Source organism: Salminus brasiliensis, chromosome 1, assembly GCF_030463535.1.
Source record: "Salminus brasiliensis chromosome 1, fSalBra1.hap2, whole genome shotgun sequence".
NCBI classification, from domain to species: Eukaryota; Metazoa; Chordata; class Actinopteri; order Characiformes; family Bryconidae; genus Salminus; species Salminus brasiliensis.
The window spans coordinates 48419699-48438584 of NC_132878.1; the positions used below are offsets into that span (position 1 = coordinate 48419699).

General features: G+C 40.9%; 1 protein-coding gene across 4 annotated transcripts in view; it reads left to right on the forward strand.

The window, feature by feature from the left end:
- rxrgb (retinoid X receptor, gamma b) overlaps nucleotides 1-18886 on the forward strand; it is a 42030-nt gene that overhangs the window by 22204 nt on the left and 940 nt on the right. The window contains exons 2-8 of one of the 4 annotated variants that reach the window (XM_072680744.1): nucleotides 7937-8172; nucleotides 14648-14795; nucleotides 15997-16194; nucleotides 16326-16486; nucleotides 17056-17185; nucleotides 17444-17576; nucleotides 18588-18679. In XM_072680744.1, the coding sequence (XP_072536845.1) occupies nucleotides 7937-8172; nucleotides 14648-14795; nucleotides 15997-16194; nucleotides 16326-16486; nucleotides 17056-17185; nucleotides 17444-17576; nucleotides 18588-18679 (1098 nt within the window). Of the gene's footprint in view, nucleotides 1-7936; nucleotides 8173-14644; nucleotides 14796-15996; nucleotides 16195-16325; nucleotides 16487-17055; nucleotides 17186-17443; nucleotides 17577-18587; nucleotides 18680-18886 lie in introns of all 4 variants that reach the window. The other 3 variants (XM_072680743.1, XM_072680748.1, XM_072680756.1) reach the window with 3 other exon arrangements.

An 18886-nucleotide genomic window follows, 5' to 3' on the forward strand; every position in this document is an offset into this window, starting at 1 on the left:
AGGTTCATAACAAACTACTAGTAGAGGTATGTGTCTATTGTGAATAATAAAATAAGTCTTCATTTTGGTTAATGTTATATTTCTTGGTTCATATTTGAATAGTACAGTTAGGGCTGGTTGGTGTAACGTGTCTGACGTGTCCATTTTCCATGTTCTGTGTCTTATCTAGTACATGGCCAAATAAGCTCATTTAGTCATGTGCATTTAGAAGAGCCACAGGGTTCCCACCCTGTGGCTCTTCTAAATGCACATGACTAAATGAGCTTATTTGGCCATAAGGTCAAATTTGGTTCACTGTTTAGTGATGTCGTTCTCTGGAAAAAGGTGGACGGTTGGGGGGACAGGCCCACCATAGTTGTGGGTTTTGTGACGTGCTGAGTTTGATTGATTAAAAGCCAGAGCAAGCAAACCTGGATGAGCTAGTCTACTAAATGTGCCTGAAAACAGTTGAAAACACTCCTAAGACCATTCACTCGACTTTATCCTCTAAACAGGTGTGATTTGAGCCTCCGTTGGCGGGAACACTTCTGTACTGTGGTGTTTAGACTGCCTGCTAACAAGACAAGTCTTGATGGCCAGCTGCCACTCCCAACATGGCAGAACCGGTCACCGATTTCACTTTTCTGTTACCCCCAACACCAGTATACACCAAAAAAAGTGGATAGTGCCTGACCCTGAGTACAGTATATACGGAGGCTTACAGTTCTTATCCGTCTGTGCTTCTCTGACAGTTTGGCAAGAATTGAAACCATTTCAGCAGAGATTGGTTTTAGAAATGTCATTTTAGAAACCTTTGCACATAATTAGCTGTATAAAATTAGCTTGAGTGTAATGATCTTAGCCTATATTAAAATAGTATATGGCATACAGTTAGAAGAGTATATAAGCAAATAGTGTACTGTACTCATTTTATTCTGGTTCTGGTTTAACAATTCACAAAGTTCACAAAGAATTCTGTTCAACAAAACAAACGAGTAGCTGAAAAGATGTCCTTTTATTAGAGCATTCATATTATAAATAATAAAACCAAATTTAAAAATGTCCCAACCTAAAGCTTCAGTCATAGGCTAATATTCTGCTAGCCTCAGTCTAACATAATACATGGGCTGCAAGCTAACATGCTAGCTACTATGGCACAATACAATTTGTTGCATCCCGAATGTTAATGTAATGTTATTAAAAACAATGTATCATCAAAACAGATCATGGAGTAACCACTACACTTGCATAGAATAGTGGTTTACTATTGCAAATGCATTTATTATACATTCATTTATTCATATTTCATTATATATATTCTCTTATTGCATTACTGTTTTTATATATATATATATATATATATATATATATATATATATATATATATATATATATATATATATTGTGTGTGTGTGTGTGTGTGTGTATATATGTGTATATTATATATATATATACAGTCATGCCCGAAAGTATTCATACCCCTGGCAAAGTTTGACTTAAATTTACTTTTATTTAACCAGAAGTTATATTTTTGCCTTGAAACGACACAGGCATCTCCCAGGAGATAACACGATGATGTACAAGAGGCATCATTGTGGGAAAAAGTATTTCTCAGCTTTTATACACATTTGAACAAAAAGTGGCATGTCCAAAATTATTCATACCCTTTGAAAACTGTCACAGTATATGGGAAAATCCAAAGTTCTATACCATTCCAAATAGTCCAAGCTGTTTTAAAGCATCCTAATTACCCTGATTCTTTGGGAACAGCTGTTTTAATCAACTCAACAGGAGAAAAACAGCAGCTCTCTGCAGTTGGTTTGTGGACAGTCATGGCTAAGACAAAGGAGCTCACTAAGGACCTGCGGCTGTGCATTGTGGCCGCTCACAAGTCAGGAAAGGGCTATAAAGCCATATCAAAATGTTTTCAAGTTCCAGTGGCTACAGTGCAAAGTATTATTAAAAAATACAAGAAGTTCCGCACTGTGGAAAATCTCAGAAGATGTGGTCGGAAGCCAAAAGTGACACCTGTGCTGGCCAGAAGAATAGTGAGAGAGGTGAAGAAAAATCCAAGGATCACCACCAAGGCCATCCTGGTGAATCTGGACTCTGCTGGTGGCGACATCTCAAGGCAGACAGTTCAACAGACACTGCACACTGCTGGGTTCCACGGACGCAGGCCAAGGAGGACACCACTTCTCCAGAAAAGGCACACAAAAGCCCGCTTGACCTTTGCAAATGCTCATCTGGACAAAGAAGAAGACTTCTGGTGTTCTGTTTTATGGTCAGATGAAACAAAAATTGAATTGTTTGGCCACAATGATGTGTGCACCATTTGGCGTAAAAAAGGAGAAGCCTTCAACCCTAAGAACACCATCCCCACTGTCAAACATGGTGGTGGGAACCTAATGTTTTGGGGGTGTTTTTCAGCCAATGGACCAGGGAACTTGATCGCAGTAAATGGCACCATGAAAAAAGAGCAATACATCAAGATTCTCAACAACAACATCAGGCAGTCTGCAGAGAAACTTGGCCTTGGGAACCGGTGGACATTTCAGCACGACAACGACCCAAAACACACAGCCAAAGTGGTGAAGAAATGGTTAGCAGACAAAAACATTAATGTTTTGCAGTGGCCCAGCCAGAGTCCTGACTTGAATCCAATTGAGAATCTGTGGAGGGAGCTAAAGATCAGGGTGATGGCAAGGAGACCCTCGAACCTCAAAGAGTTGGAGCTCATCACTAAAGATGCATGGGCAAAAATACCAGTGGAGACATGCAAAAAGCTGGTCAGCAATTACAGGAAGCGTTTGATTGCTGTAATAGCCAATAAAGGCTTTTCTATTAATTATTGAGAAGGGTATGAATAATTTTGGACATGCCACTTTTTGTTCAAATGTGTATAAAAGCTGAGAAATATTTTTTCCCACAATGATGCCTCTTGTACATCATCGTGTTATCTCCTGGGAGATGCCTGTGTCATTTCCAGGCAAAAATATAATTTCTGGTTAAATAAAAGTAAATTTAAGTCAAACTTTGACAGGGGTATGAATACTTTCGGGCATGACTGTATATAATGGCAGTAATTTTTGTCGTGCCTAACCACACCCCATTAATCATGGTAAAATCATTCTAACACACAACCAGCCATGGCTTATAAAGTGGTGACCAGTTAATACACTGTCTATCCTTGCACAGCAGGTGTAATCGCACAGGTTTATAGAGTGTGTTTCTGTGTTTTGACTTCCGTCACAAGAAGCCTGTAAGAAGATCTGCCTGGTCACAAGCTGGTGTGAACACATGCGGACACGCGCGCGCGCGCACTTTGGATACACATGCTTCATTCCAGGGATGTCTGTGAGCTGATATTAACAGCCCGTCCAGGTGGGTTCTGTGAGGACAGTCAATGCAGTATGTGCCACTGTATATTTCCTCCTTGCAGAACATGATTTGGAGCCATGCCACACAAATTCCCCCTCCGCTTTGATGCACGTACAGGCTTGCACACATGCACACTCATTCAGCAATGCAGTGTGAGGTCCTGCCTGTAGCTCAATCTATCTGTCAGAATCGACATTTAGAAAGGGCTTAAGACCGCATCGTGTCTTCCGCTCTTCTGGCTTCTAAAAGAGTATACACACACTCCACACAACTGACCTGCAGATATTGTGAAAACAGTTTAGGGGAGGTCTTTTTTTTTGCACTGAACATGACCAACGTTTTGTCATTCATAAACAAGGATTGTGGGTGCATTTTACTGTTTAATTGATATGTGGCTCTACCACCTTCTTGAGCAGAAGGTTTTTTTTGTAAGCTGTTAGCAATTCATACCACCCTCCCACAAAAAAAGTCTCTATAATGCTATTTAAAACTTTATGCAAGTACAGACACTTGCATACACACAGCTGACTAACCGAAATATCACTGTAATGCAAAAAGCCTTGCATCTGTATTTTCACAGTTTGTACAAGTCCAATCTTGTAATCTCTTCCCTTTTGCAGTGTCAATTTTTTTTTTGATAAATAAACCAATAGGGGAAAAAAAAATCACATGGACTTCCATCAAAAGTTAAGAGGGTTTTCCCCTTCTCCTGAAAAGTTGCTCTTTTGGGGGATTTTAGGGGTTTGTGATGATGCCCAGCATATTAAAAGGTGATCTTTTTGCACAATTAAATCTAGAAGAGTGCATAAGAAGCAAGGTGAAGTGGCTGAGGTGAATCACCAGAAATAAGTTAAGGAGAGATACCGTTGTTTGATCGTTACTGCTGTTTAGTTGCTGTCGTGAAGTACTTCTGTGTCTTCCCTTCGAATCTGTAGCTCTGGTTACAAGAGTTGAGATTTTATTACATTTACATTTACGGCATTTAGCAGATGCTCTTATCCAGAGCGACCTACAAAGTGCTTTGCTATTTACCCAAGAAAACCTTAGCTAGTTAGAATAGACTAATAGTTCAAAGATACCTCTAAGCTTAGACATTACTAAACACAATACAATAAGGTGACCATAGTACTCTATTCGTCCAAGTACTCTTTGAAGAGGTGGGTCTGATACTGGACTGGAACAGCTTGTCCAGTTTGGCTCCCAAACAGGTGCTAAGCATTGGACAACAATATCCATTAGCTAATTATGTCCATTGTGATTGGCTTTTTTACTGAGGACACGTGTAAAAATACCTCAGGGGTAAGGAGAGAGTGGTGAGCTGGCTGCTGCTACTGTGACTTTATGAACATGACCTTCTAACCTTGCTGCACATTGTGGGTGGTATGGAGTGGTTACTGCATAGTTTGGTAAACCTGGCCCAGAATGTGTTCAGACATGCTGCTGTTTTCAGCTACTGCCTGTGGTGCTGTTTTGCTTTATTGGTTGTGTTCATATAATTAGTAACTCAGACTTATCAGAGGTGTGGTTGGGTTATAGTCTTAATCTGTTATCCCCTTTGATTTTAATAGCAGTCTTGCACAGTACCTGAAGCTAGAATGACTGCTTGACGACTCTGGTGTCCGGTTATCCTGCATTACGCTCTCCAGCTCTGGCTTTTGGCAGATGCTCTTAGCCACAGGTCAGTCATGTTACAGAGGAAGGTGAGTGCAGAGTAGGAGTCTGTCGGTTATATCACAGTGCATTTTTATGAAGGTGTCATGGATACCATCAGTACTTGAAGAACTCTGACCAAACCTAATTAGTTCTGTTCAACCTAATGCAGTGTGTGAAACATTTACAGTGAACCTACCAAACCTCAGAAACGTGATGACTATGATGATGATCATAATGTATCATGACCATGTGATCCCAGTGTGTTCCCTAACTGCGGATGCAACTGAAACTGTTCAGCAACAGTCCGAGGAGTTCCCGAGTGGCTAAAAGATTGAAGAGGGTGGTTGGGGGTTGGGGGGGGGTTGAGTTGTGTTCAGGCCTCCTGGCCTCCCTTCAGCACCGGAATGTGACATTTACTGAAAGCCACTGGCAAAATGTGTCTTGTGTCCGTGCCAGAGAGGGAGGGAGGGAGGGAGACGAGGGGGAAAACACATGCGTATTTTTAAAACATCTTTGCTGAACAGTTTGTTCTCTGTTAAAGATTATGGGCTTTCTTGTTGGCTTGCAAAGCACTGGCTCTTAGCTGGTGGGTAGAATACCAAAGAGGCTAATCATATCCATAACATGTATTTCAGAGAGCAGCCACAGCCTAAGAGGCACAGGCAGAGTGAAATACAGTCTGACTGAACTTTTGAAGGAGAGAATTAGATCGTGTACAGTGTGCTTAGTCTCTGAGAGGCCATAAATCGATGTGCGTTAATGTAATGCGGCGGTTGATAACATGGCAAATGTTTTACAGTCTTTGGGATAAAAATGATGTCAAGTCCACATCAGCCTTCCCAGTAAGGTCTGGTGAGTCTTAGTGTGTACAGTATGTCTGTGTGCTTTAGGGTGGTCACAGTTAATCAATTCAATATAATAAAAAAAGTTCACCAGCAATGACCGAATTGGGTATTAATAATATCTGACTTTTGGCTCGGTGGCCTTATTCATCCAAGCTATGTACGGTCAGATCTGATTATACTGGGAGCATGTGCAAATTCCACTGACAGTCTTGTTACTCATCAGATTCTTCTTGGGCATAGCCTTCTGCTTGGAGCATGCACATTTTAAGAGTATGAAACATGTCTAATTTGCTGTTAAATTATGAAAATTATTGGAAATTTCAGCAATAAGCAACAAAACAGAAAATAATTGTAATACTAATTTTAACTTTAAATTTAATGTCATAATGATATCATGTTCTACTTGAAGATGTATCACATATATATATATATATATATATATATATATATATATATATATATATATATATATATATATATATATATATATATATATATATATATAGGAGTGGTATTAAGTAAGTGTGATAGGTCTTCAATAAAATAATTCTTATAATGTTGTTGTGATTTTAACACTTTCAAGCGAATAAGGAACTGACCAGCAGGTGGAACTGTACCACTCACTGGACCATTTTCTTCTTCAACAGTGAGGACAGCCATTGGCTCACAAACTTGCTTAGTGCTTTCTTTTTGTTGGCTCGTTATCTGATCATCTGCATGAAACAGGATGAGCTTCAGGTACTCTACATGCAATGAAATTAGGGTGTGAAAGTTGTCTGCAGTCACTGTCTTTAAATCTCCACTCTTTTTGACGTATAGCATTTTTCTTTCAAAAGTGCAGGTTCTAGGGGCCCAGAGTGGTCCGGCAAAATAAGGCACAGTCTATGTCTATGTTGCACCATGGTCCTGGAGGAATGTTGTTTCGTTTCACTGTGTACTCTGTATGTAGTTGAAATGACAATAAAACCCACTTGCCTTGACTTGACAGTCACTATGACCAGAGGATCATTAGTTAGACTTGCTCGGGAGCGTTGAATGCAATACTGTAAGAATATGTAGGGGTTGGGTAATTGGCTGTCAAAGGTGTGCACAGTTGAGGGTTTGTTCAGATGAAATGACTTAACCAAACAAGTAAGTAAAGAAATAAAAATGGGTCATAAATAGAGCTGGGCGATATGGAAAAAACTGATATCATGATATTAACCACACCCCTTTAAATTATTATTATTTTTTTTTATTTAAACAATATACAATATTTATCCCAATATTTAGTCATGTAGACAAAATGTACTAACAGCATAACATTTTTAAAAACTACTATGCAAATACCATGATTTGTAATTAAATAAGACTGATTACACTCGTGCAGCACTGACAATATTGCATATTGTACCCCTATAACAAAATTGATCACCATACCATAAAATATTGTCATATTGCCCAGCTCTAGTCATAAATGGGTTTATTTGGCAATAAATAAGTGATTAAAAGTGACCTGAAATATACCTTTTAGTGAATAATTATAACTATTTGAATGACTTTCCACAAACTGCTCGAATAACCGTTTCAGAATATGGTGGATGGCACAGGTTAAAATGGCCACAGCTCCGTACGTTCCCTGCTGCCGTGCTCTACTGGCTGCTGACTGACAGCTCTCTTAAATCGGATCTCTTTGTGAAATGTCATCCTGTCCCCTCACAATCCACCATAGGCGCTAAAGCTGAGAACGTCATTCCCCTCATCGCTCATCCATTAGGCCTCTGCGCAGTGTAGTGTGTAAAGCGCAGCACTGACAGCGGCCGCGTGCAAGAACACTAATGCAGGCCCACAGTGTCCCGCCGTGTCACTGATGCTGCAGTTACTGGAGCTCGATGTACCGACTCGTCTGCATGTTGCACTCTGTGAAGCAGTTGTATTTGCCACAGTTTGAAAGCTGTAAGGTTCTGTGAATTGACGGGATAAATAACAGTGTTGGGATTATACACATGAATCAATCATTAAACCACATAGTACGGACAATGATGTTTCACCAAAAACATGTTTCTCCATCTTTCTCTCTTTGTGTTTCTCTTTGCCAGATTCATCTGGGGCTCTGAATTCATCCTCCTCTCAGCCTCCACCAATGAGCTCCATGATGGGCCACCCGTCGGTCATCAGCTCTTCGCGGCCCCTCCCCTCAGGCATGGGTCCCCTAGGCTCGCCTGTCAACGGTCTGGCCTCACCCTACTCGGTCATCACTTCCTCCATGGGTTCTCCCTCCGTCTCCCTGCCCTCCACGCCTGGCATGGGCTTCAGCACCCTCAACAGCCCACAGGTAACCCCCTCGACACACGTCTAGGGTCAGATTTTGCAAGGTTAGCAGCGAGCAGTGTCCATACGCTACAGGAATCAAAGCTAATCTAACAGCAGCTTAGTCTTAGAACTGTGTTTGTGACTTTAGTGGCAGGGGTAGGATTGTCCATGTTAACCTTTGGAAGGCTTGGGTTATTACTCTAGTTTTTGAACTATTTGAACGTGTCTTGCTGTACTTAGCTTGGAATAGCTGAATAATAAGAGTTCGGTACATGGAAATGGTGGTGTGATAACATGCAGCAGCATATCCCTGAGAATATGGTGCTTAGAAAGATGCATTTCAAGGCAAATAGGTTATGGTGGACCTTAGAGTATGGACATTTGAGATACAGGTATAAGCAAATATGTTATTAATTTAAAAGGATTTAAAAGGAGTGATTGAGGACTAGTTGTTGAAGTTAAGGACCACTTTGATGTGTTCCATGAAGATGGTTCAAGGGCAGCAGTGTATCTTTCCTTGAACTCATCTTTTAGCCCTAGACTTAATGAGGCATGCCGTTCTCCTTTATTGTCTGATGTTCCACCGAAATATATACACAATTCCATAAGTATTCATATCAGGCTGCAACAGAGGACCCCAGGTTCTCTCCTGCTCTTGCTCTTTTCACTTCATGTCATGTCCACAGCTCATAAGCAGTCCTGATAGCTGGGTGCTGAAAGCGGTCCTCACGCTGCACTATGGACTACAAATCCCTTCAGGCACTGTGCCCAGAATAAACTACACCTCTGATGGGTGACGGTCTTGAGAACAATGACCTAGGGTTACCAAAATCGGTGTGTGCGCGTGTGTGTGCGCGTGTGTGTGCGCGTGTGTGTGCGCGTGTGTGTGTGCGCGTGTGTGTGCGTGCGTGAAGTATGTGAAAAAACATACACATGTGAGCCTGTATGAACCAAGAGCATTAAACATTAAAGTGAGCTGATTTTATTATAGTGATTTCAGTATCAGCCTATAAATGATGCCTATAAAAAAGTGCTGTCTACGTAATTCACAGTATTTCTCTTCAGTTTACATGATGTGTGAATAAAAATTATTTATGTAATTATTGTGGCTGAAAAACAGTATAAGAATCATGTAGGAGTATGTTTTTCTGAACATATAGTGGATATTTCCAGTACTTATAAACGCTGACCAACTAAATGTTTCAGTAGTGTGTTTTCCATCCACCACTTTTAGAAATCAGCAAAATGTAAAGGTGCCATAATATGCATTTGGTTGATTTTTACATGCCCATTTACAAACCTATGATTTAGCCTCAGAATGAAACCCATGGGTTTTTCCATTTTTCCATTCCAGCATTGTGTACTGTACAGTGTTTTCAGCACTGTAACAAGACCATTGTAATTAATTACAGTGCTGCAAATGGTGCCGATGAGCCACCAGGTGGTGAGCGCTTAGCTAGCTGAAGAGAAGGTGAAGCCACTTGGTTAGGGTTAGCTTTTAGTTTAGCAAGGAAACATCCCAGTCATTCATTTCCTGTCATGCTGCTTTTGACTCCCCCTTCCCCAGATTAGGCCTCAGGCAAAGCTCATGAAGCCTGGTTCGTGTTGCAACCTGTGTTCTGATATCTAGCAGATTCTGCTGGTGATGTGCTGCTCTCCAGTGTTCCTGATGGACAATTGCCGACAAGGCTGTCTTAGAAACCTGACTACACCATGCTCAACACCACCATGCCACTGTTTAGGGCCCCGTTTTGGTGATGCTGCATGTTCTTGTCAATGAATCAGCAACAGTGTTTAAAGTTCACGGTTTGTCAATTCCATGTACTAAACTCTCTCTATTCAGAAATACCAAGATTAAATACAGTTTTCCTGTCAGGGCACCTTGAAGAAAACTGGGAGAAACAGGAAAGTCAGACAAATGGATGAATATAAATATATAAAGGGCTGAATGAAACTTTCCATAATTCGACCTGATCTGGAACTACATGCTAATCAAATCTGCCAAGGACTGCTTGAAGGAACGCATGAGCTTTGTTGTTGTTTACGAGAAGAGCGCATATGAATGTTACCACAGTGTCATGTTTACTAGTGGGAAGCTGATTTTATGTGGTTTTCTTACTGGATTAAAAACATTGCTCACCTGAAGCTCATTCTCATTATTTTGTTGCAGTAATGCAACCAAAATCACTTGGACAGTAGTCCCGCTTTACATACGACCTCCCAATTCATAAGTAGCTACTTCAGAGGAGGACTTGAAGGCAGTCATTAAATGGGCCACCCGTTGGCTCTGAGCTACAGCCATGTATAGCTGACGGAGGGCTGTGAAAACTGCCCTACCCTGAGTTGATGAATGTTTAAATCCTTCTGCCACGCACAGTGAGCTTGTGTGTTGATGAACACTGATTGAGTTTTGGAAATGTGCTCAGTGTGAGACGTTCAACGAAAATCACTACGCGAGTAGTCTGCATTTTCTAGGTGGAACAACGCTGCTGGCAAACTGTAGAAAAACAAATATATCTAGGAGGATGTGGCCTACCCATGACCACTGACCCAACAATATGGAATGATGAACAGATATTACAAAGGGCTCGATTGATGAAACTCGTCTGGCATTTTTGCCGTCATATTTAATTACTCAGCTTGGGAGGCCCAGACTGCATTAATAATGAGAGATGTGTTTTGTCATGGTTGCTGCTCTAGATATACACACACAAACGAGCACAACTAAATCTGAAGAAAATAGACCTCTAGGCTATTGAATTAAGGCCTGACAATTGAAGGTTGACTCATATTTGTTTACAAGAGTTGAGTGTTCTTCCAAGTGACATATAAAAATAGAGAATAATAAACATGTAGTGAAGAGGGACGGGGCCTCAAACAGTGGCGTGACTGTTTCAGCCATTAAAATGAAGCACCTTCTGTATAGTATAAAGAACGTTGTACACATGCATGTGTGTGAGACTAGCTCTTTGTTGGGATCAGTTATCTTCAGCAGTACAATCATGAAGGTGCAGAGACATATGAATGGTTTACACAAGGAATGGGTGATCTAGAAATACAGGGGATTTCATGATGCTTATCGACACTAAATCAGCTAGCTGCCTTTGCACTGCAACCTGCGGTTGTTCAGAGTCCTAAAAGCGCTGGTAATGATCATCCTCAGATAAACATATTGGAATGAAACTGATAATTGATAAATATCTCTATGTTGCCCATCTGTAGTTCACACAAGGAAATGACCTTTTTACAGAAGTGCAGCTTTTACATAAATAAAGCTTAAAAAAGGTTGATATAAATAACTTGCACAGAGAGTTCATATTTGTGTGTGTGTGTGTGTGTGTGTGTGTGTGTGTGTGTGTGTGTGTGTGTGTGTGTGTGTGTACTAACCATCCCTGTGAGGACCAAGCATAAAGAGCAAAGTCTGCCCTTTGCTTCTTAACTAAAGCATCAGAAAAATGTGTTTTTGGAAACTGGGGTTTACAGTTTAGTTTAGGTGAAGGTTACTGGTATAGGGTATAGGTTAGATTTAAGTTAGATTCTAGATTAAGGTTAGTAGAATTAAGATCAGGGGTAAGGGTAGTAGGGTTTAAGGTTAGTGTTGGGTTTAGGTGTAGATTTAGCAATACCCAGCTATAATAATACAATAATCATTGATTGATTGTCCTTACTACATACAGTAAAACAAGTATGTATATTCACACACACACACACACACACACACACACACACACACACACACACACACACACACACACTCCATTTTCCTCCAAGGCTAGAGGAAGCTGTTGACTCTGAGAATGGCTTCAGGGCTTTTACAGTCCAAAAAAAAAGCTCTCAGTAATAAGAGTCCCGTGTACACATATAGACTGTCTCTGTTCCTGAGGGCTTGCATGCAAACACACACACACACACACACACACACACACACACACACACACACACACACACACACACATGCACGTGCAAGAGCAAATGTAGTAGAACATTTAAAACAGCCCCTTAATTTGGGTAGCAGGTGTATTTCTGTGTGTGTGTGTGTGTGTGTGTGTGTGTGTGTGTGTGTGTGTGTGTGTGTGTGTGTGTGTTGCCTCCTGAATAAATAGAAAGCTGGTCAGAGCTTTAGATCGGAATCTTTGAGCTCCCTCAGGCTTTGTTATAAATCGTAGCTTTAAGTGTTTTATGTTACACAAAGGCACGCATGCCCATACACTCACAGCCCACATGTCAAGGACACAGGGTGAAACTGGAGCTGGCAGCGGAGGTGTAAATGGTGCTGCTGATGAAATGATTTGACACACTTTTCTGGGCGGATGGCATGTGAGGTGTCTGCTCTCTGCTGGCTGCTTTTAGTAGCGCATCCTTTTAGACAGGGAGCGAGAGGGGGAGCGAGAAGGGTAGAGAGGGGCGCAAACAGGCCAATTAAAGAAAGGATGAGCGATATTACGTTTAGAGGATGAAAGAAACTATTTTGTGGAAAAAATCAGTAAAATTACAAATGTAACTGTAATTGATTTCAGCTGCTGAGGTTAAATGTTTAGGATACAAACACACAGTTTTAGTTTAGTTTTAACCCACTGGAAACGCTGCTGACCTCATTTTGGGATTTAAAACTTTATTTTAAAGTGGACGGACAGGAATGAAGACTAACGCGGACACCACCGCTTGGAGTTACCCCACAGCAACGGTAATACAGTATCAAGGCACGATGGATGATGGACATTAACATAAAGGGACCTTTCTTTTGTTATGTACGCTTGTCTTGTTGTGAGGGGAAACAAGTGAGACGTGCATTTACAATTTTTTGACCCATAATGTAGTAAAACCTCTCTACCTTCATTTTCAGCTGTGCTAAAGCACTGTACTGTATTGTATTTGGATAGTAAGATATTGTGGAGTGTTTAGATTGAAAATTGACTGAATAAATGTGTATTGCAGATTAATAGGGACATGATCTGCGTTTTCAGGCGGGGTGGTGGGATTAGTTCCGATGCAACGCTAAAATGCTCTTGTGGGCAGAGATCACTTCATTTTTGAGGTTAAGAGCCATTTTGGAGATATTCTGTGGACAAGGCTGCTATTTTTTTGTTAGCTTTCTGACCATTGTATTGTGTGTTGTGCTGGTTTTCTGTCTTCCAATGTTAACCTCATATCCATGTGCTAGTTTAGATTACCCACGCTAGTAAGCAGGCACCCAGGCAGGGCAGCAGAAACGGGTTACTCTGGTGGTGTTTAGACCGGTGTCGTCATGCAGTTCACTTTCTGCTTTACTGTAAGACATACTATCATGATTTTTTAGTTTTTTGGATTAAACAATTTGTCTGCTTTATTTTGGATTTACACAAAATTTGGAATATCTTTGATAAAGGTAAAGGCCGCTGAGCTAAGCTCAAATCTTCCTGATGACAGCCAGCTTACTTTCCCTGTTAGGACAGTGTTGTCGCAGTCTTTCGGTCAGAATGTAAAGAAACCCATAATTCATTCAGATTCACTTTGTTGCTTTCACTGTACTGCTCACTGTTCATTACACACCGAACACAACACAAATAAACAAGGTGAAAATGCGAAATATGCCTACCTGATTTTTTTATTTTATTTTATTATTTTACTTTAATTTTTTTATATCACACCGGACGCAGCGTGATTTGTCTGCTTTTTTTGTTTGTGTTTGGGTCGTGAAAAAATCACAAGCAGGCAGAATGTGCTCATCTGTAAAATGAGGTTTTAATTCACATTACTATGGAGCTGTGTTCAGAAACACTCCTACAGTTCAACTTCCACAATGAAACTCTCCGTTCTCCTTTCACCACTAACCTGCACGCATTACTCTTTCTGAGAAGAGAATGTCGGCACCGTCTCAAATCACATCATTCTCCCTACACTCCTTCTAAACAACACCACAGACATTGTTAGACAGTGGCAGCATGTTAAATGGAGATGTCCTACTGATAGCTGAATTTAGATGACTTTAGATCAGACAGATCACACACTGTTTGGGTGGAGGTGCTGCTATTTCACAACCTACGAGACAGGGCCTTACAGAGTAAACACAGCCTGCTGCTTTAGGAAGAGTGAAACAATACCTCCAAAATGCCATTTCGGTGTTCAATACTTTTTCAGTACTTTTTCAGATTCAAAATCAAAGATTTATTAACAACAATTAAATTGTGATACTATAGGTTGGGATTGAGTAAAAATTCTGATATTGTGACAACTATGCCCTGAACTCGATGAACCATGTAGAATCTTGTATTGTCTTGTTGGCATTGAATCAGTTTTGTGGTTCTCCTACCAAACAGGAAGATGAGAGACACAGCCGGTTGTTAAAGATAAGTGTGTCTGATATATGGACATATGATCACTTCATTTTGACTGATGGCGTATAATGTACAGTGTATGGTGTGTGTGTGTATATATATATATATATGACCCCATGGCCTGACATTGTGTGTGTGTGTCTGTGTGTGCGCTTCCCCTCCCTCTCTCCCGACCTCCAGCAGATGAACTCTCTGAGCAGTGTGAGCAGCTCAGAGGACGTGAAGCCTCCTCCTGGTCTGCCGCCTCTTACCAACATGAACAGCTATCAGTGTACCAGCCCCGGCTCCATGTCCAAACACATCTGCGCCATCTGCGGAGACCGCTCCTCAGGTACGAGACACAGAGAGAGAGGGAGAGAGAGAGAGAGGGGTCTGCTTTTGCTATCTCATGACTGTAAGCAGCATTATCACTGACACATGCTGCAGGCCGCATCAGTAAACAAACAGGCTCTGCAGTGTATTGCTTCATACACACCACTGCTTGAAAGGTTGGAATCACTGATCACAGTTTTGGAATTTGGAATGACGTATCTCAGTGATTTTAGTCCTGTCAAAATCTGTGACGGATGTATTTGGTGTGGTAGTAATGCGTACATCAGAATCAGATTTATTGGCCAAGTATGTACACAAGGAATTTGTTTCCGGCTGTCTCTTTAGTATTGACAATATACAACTACTCTACATATAATTTACAGACAATACACAATATACAGAGAACAATAGTACACACAGTATACAGAAACTATACGAGCACATTTCTATAAAGTGTGCTTTACAGCGTTATTCACAGAATAGCAGTATGCAACACTATTCAGATTAAATATTGTGTAACCACAGCAGTGTAAACATGTGTGAAATAAGTAATGGTGCAGTAATGCAGTAACTGTAGGATAAGAGTGATAATGGTTTATCAGCAATATCTATGGCCTGTAGCTGACGATGGTGATCAGCTGTTGATATGGGTAAAAACTGTTCTTGTCTGACAGTACATTGCAAAACCACTCTCATTTCTGTCATTTATGCCAATATTTCTTATCCTGTGTGAAACAATTACACCCACCTCTGCATTAAAAAATGATCCCACCTGAATATGACTATAGTGTAGAAATGACTTCCACTGCATATTTGCACTTATAAAAATAATTAGTATGAAGTCCAGGAAAATAAAGGGAGATGTATAGCACTTAATAATGATTGGCTTATTTTTTTTCAAAGGTGGGCATCTCGAGATGGATCTTGAGGCAGATATTTTGACCTAGATAATTGTAATAGTTAATGACACTACATTAATCAATTAATAACTGTGTTCCAAAAGTACTTGACCTATTCAGTATAACATTTATGTACTTAGACAATGTGTACATTATTATTGTTTTCATGCTTCTGATTTTTTTTATTACGAAATGGATAAGAACACATGCTGCCAGTCTCTCCCTCTATGTTATTTCTCACTGTCTCTTACTGTGCTGTCTTATACAGTTGAGCCGTGTTGGTTATGGATTTCTGTGCTTAATGGATATCTGTGAATACAGGAAAACACTATGGCGTGTACAGCTGTGAAGGATGTAAAGGCTTCTTTAAGAGGACCATCCGGAAAGACCTGACTTACACGTGTCGAGACAACAAGGAGTGCCTGATCGACAAGCGACAGCGCAACCGCTGCCAGTACTGCCGCTACCAGAAGTGCCTGGCCATGGGCATGAAGAGGGAAGGTGTGTGTGAGAGTATGGGTCTGTGTCCATCCAACATTCAAAAGTAGTCCACATAAATGTAGCATATGCGGTATAGTACACATCACTGCAGAGTGATGCTAATAAATACTGTTTTTTTAAAACTGCTGTTCTCTGTGTGCTCTGTGTAGCGGTTCAGGAGGAGAGGCAGCGCGGGAAGGAGAAGAGCGATAACGAGGTGGAGTCAACCAGCAGTTTAAATGAAGAAATGCCAGTGGAGAAAATCCTAGATGCAGAGCTTGCAGTGGAACCCAAAACGGAAACACAGACGGATGGCAGCCCTGGAAACTCTGTAAGTAGTGTTCATGTGGTATGGCACTAATAAAGCTTAGTCCTACTGGTATCTGTATCTGACTCAAACTTCTGACTTTTAACACCACTGCTGGATACCCCTCTCGAGAGTACATCACTCATTCTGGTACAGGGAATCTGTAAAACTAGCAAACACCACTAATAACACTTGGAGCTCCGCAGTACAGTTCAGACTTTCTCAGTGCTTGGACAGCCTTTTGTAAATGTGCTTGATTCTAATTCTAATTACTTTTTATATTGAGAGTTCCCTGGAAAGGTCAATTCCACATTCAACACCACCCTCGATTTGTTTTGGTCATCAGCCACTCGAGCTGAAAGACGATAAGCGCTCAGTATTGTTTAGTCAATCTCTAATATTTACATTTACTAAATGCTTTTTGAAAGAATGGAGAGCTGATGTTGACTTTTGCTGCAGTACCACTGAAGTTAGAGTACTAAGTGTAGTTCATAACTTAACTAACTGTTAACTAACTATTCCATATAAACTATTCCACTGAAGTATGTTTATGATTAAATGATGAGAGTTTATCTTTCACTTTCTCTCTTTAGACGAACGACCCAGTCACTAATATCTGCCAGGCAGCAGACAAGCAGCTCTTTACACTGGTGGAATGGGCAAAGAGGATACCGCACTTCTCAGACCTGCCCCTAGACGACCAGGTCATTCTGCTGAGGGCAGGTAAGACACACAAATATATATATTTTATGTGGGGTTTAGAATATGTGCGCTATGTATCTCCCAAAACAAGTCTCCAAAGAACTCAGGAACGCTGTCCTCTGCTAGCTAAACATTTCACACCTGATCCTGGACGAGGCCCCAGAACATCACACTGCTCTGATAATGAAGAGAGTCGTTCACAGGCAGTGACTCAAACTTGCAAATAGAAAACATTATTTCATCTTTACTTACATTTCCACTTTCTGTTGTTGTCCTCAGGCTGGAACGAGCTGCTCATTGCTTCATTCTCACACCGCTCCGTCACAGTGAAGGACGGCATCCTGCTGGCCACCGGCCTCCACGTGCATCGCAGCAGTGCCCACAGTGCTGGGGTGGGCTCTATTTTTGACAGGTCAGCTCCCTTATCTCCCACTCGCACCCATTCACTTTTGGCTTTTGATAGCACTTACGTAAAGCACTTAAGTAAAAATGCTAATACTAAAATACTGTGCAGTGTTGTGGTTTTCTATCAGTGCTGCGTGGTAAATAATTCAATGCTGTAACTTTTAGAACTTTTAGTTGTTTTTGGTTAATTTCATTTATTTAAAAAAATGAGGCTACATTTATGGGCTAGAAAGTAGTAAGACGCTGCCAGTGTGATCAGAGGATCGCTGGGTTCCGGGTCATGCTGCCTCCAATCAGCAGCTGGAGTCCGAGAGAGCACAATTGGCCTTGCTCTCTCAGGGGTGGGGTGATGGGACTTCCTCCACACATCACTCCTCAGCACAGGCATCTGTTAGCTGTTGTATCAGTGCTGGGAAGCCAGTGCTGCATCAGCGGGAGTTCAAAAAGAGGCAGTGGTCGGCTTCACATGTCGGCTTCACCTCCTAGTGTGGAAGGCATTGCTAATGATGGGGAGTTCACATGAAAGGGGCTTGAGTAATTTGCCTTTTGAATTGGGTAGAAAACGGGATAAAATCAGGTAGGAATAAATTAAAAGTTAAATAAATTAAATTAAAAAAAAAATAGATTACATTCTTTCTATAGGCAACTAAATTGTGCATACTTATTTGGCTCAAGTGGGCAGAGACGTGCTCTTAGGAAAACTAAAACATGCAGGTGAATTTATTTACATATACATAAAGGTTAGGTTTATAAAACCATGCCACACAAAAGAAGCAGAAGAACTGTTAAACATGGAAACAAATAAACAACAGGAGAAATAAAAAATGAATAAATAAATTAATTCAAAGAAATAAATTACATAAACAAATCTGTTGTAGTAAGAATGTAGACACACTGTAATGTACATTACGTCATATATTATGCACGTTTTGATTTGATAAGTGTGTGTGCCGTAAAGAATTTTCCACGTAGCCTCACAGAAATGGTGTATGTTTGTGCTCTCTTGGGTGTCTGACAGAGTGCTGACCGAACTGGTGTCTAAGATGAAGGACATGCAGATGGATAAGACGGAGCTGGGCTGCCTGAGAGCCATCGTCCTTTTCAACCCCGGTCAGTATTTACAAACGCAGATCACATGTTTTGATTGAGTTTGAATATTTTGTGTGTTAAGGATGTGTAGTAGTTTGGTAAAGCATATGCAGGAGAAATGTTGGCGTGTCAGCTCACTGTGCAAACCTCGGCCTGTCACAGCAGACTTAACAATAGCATATACACTCACCAAGCAAATGAATAGGAACACTACACCAATACTAGTGC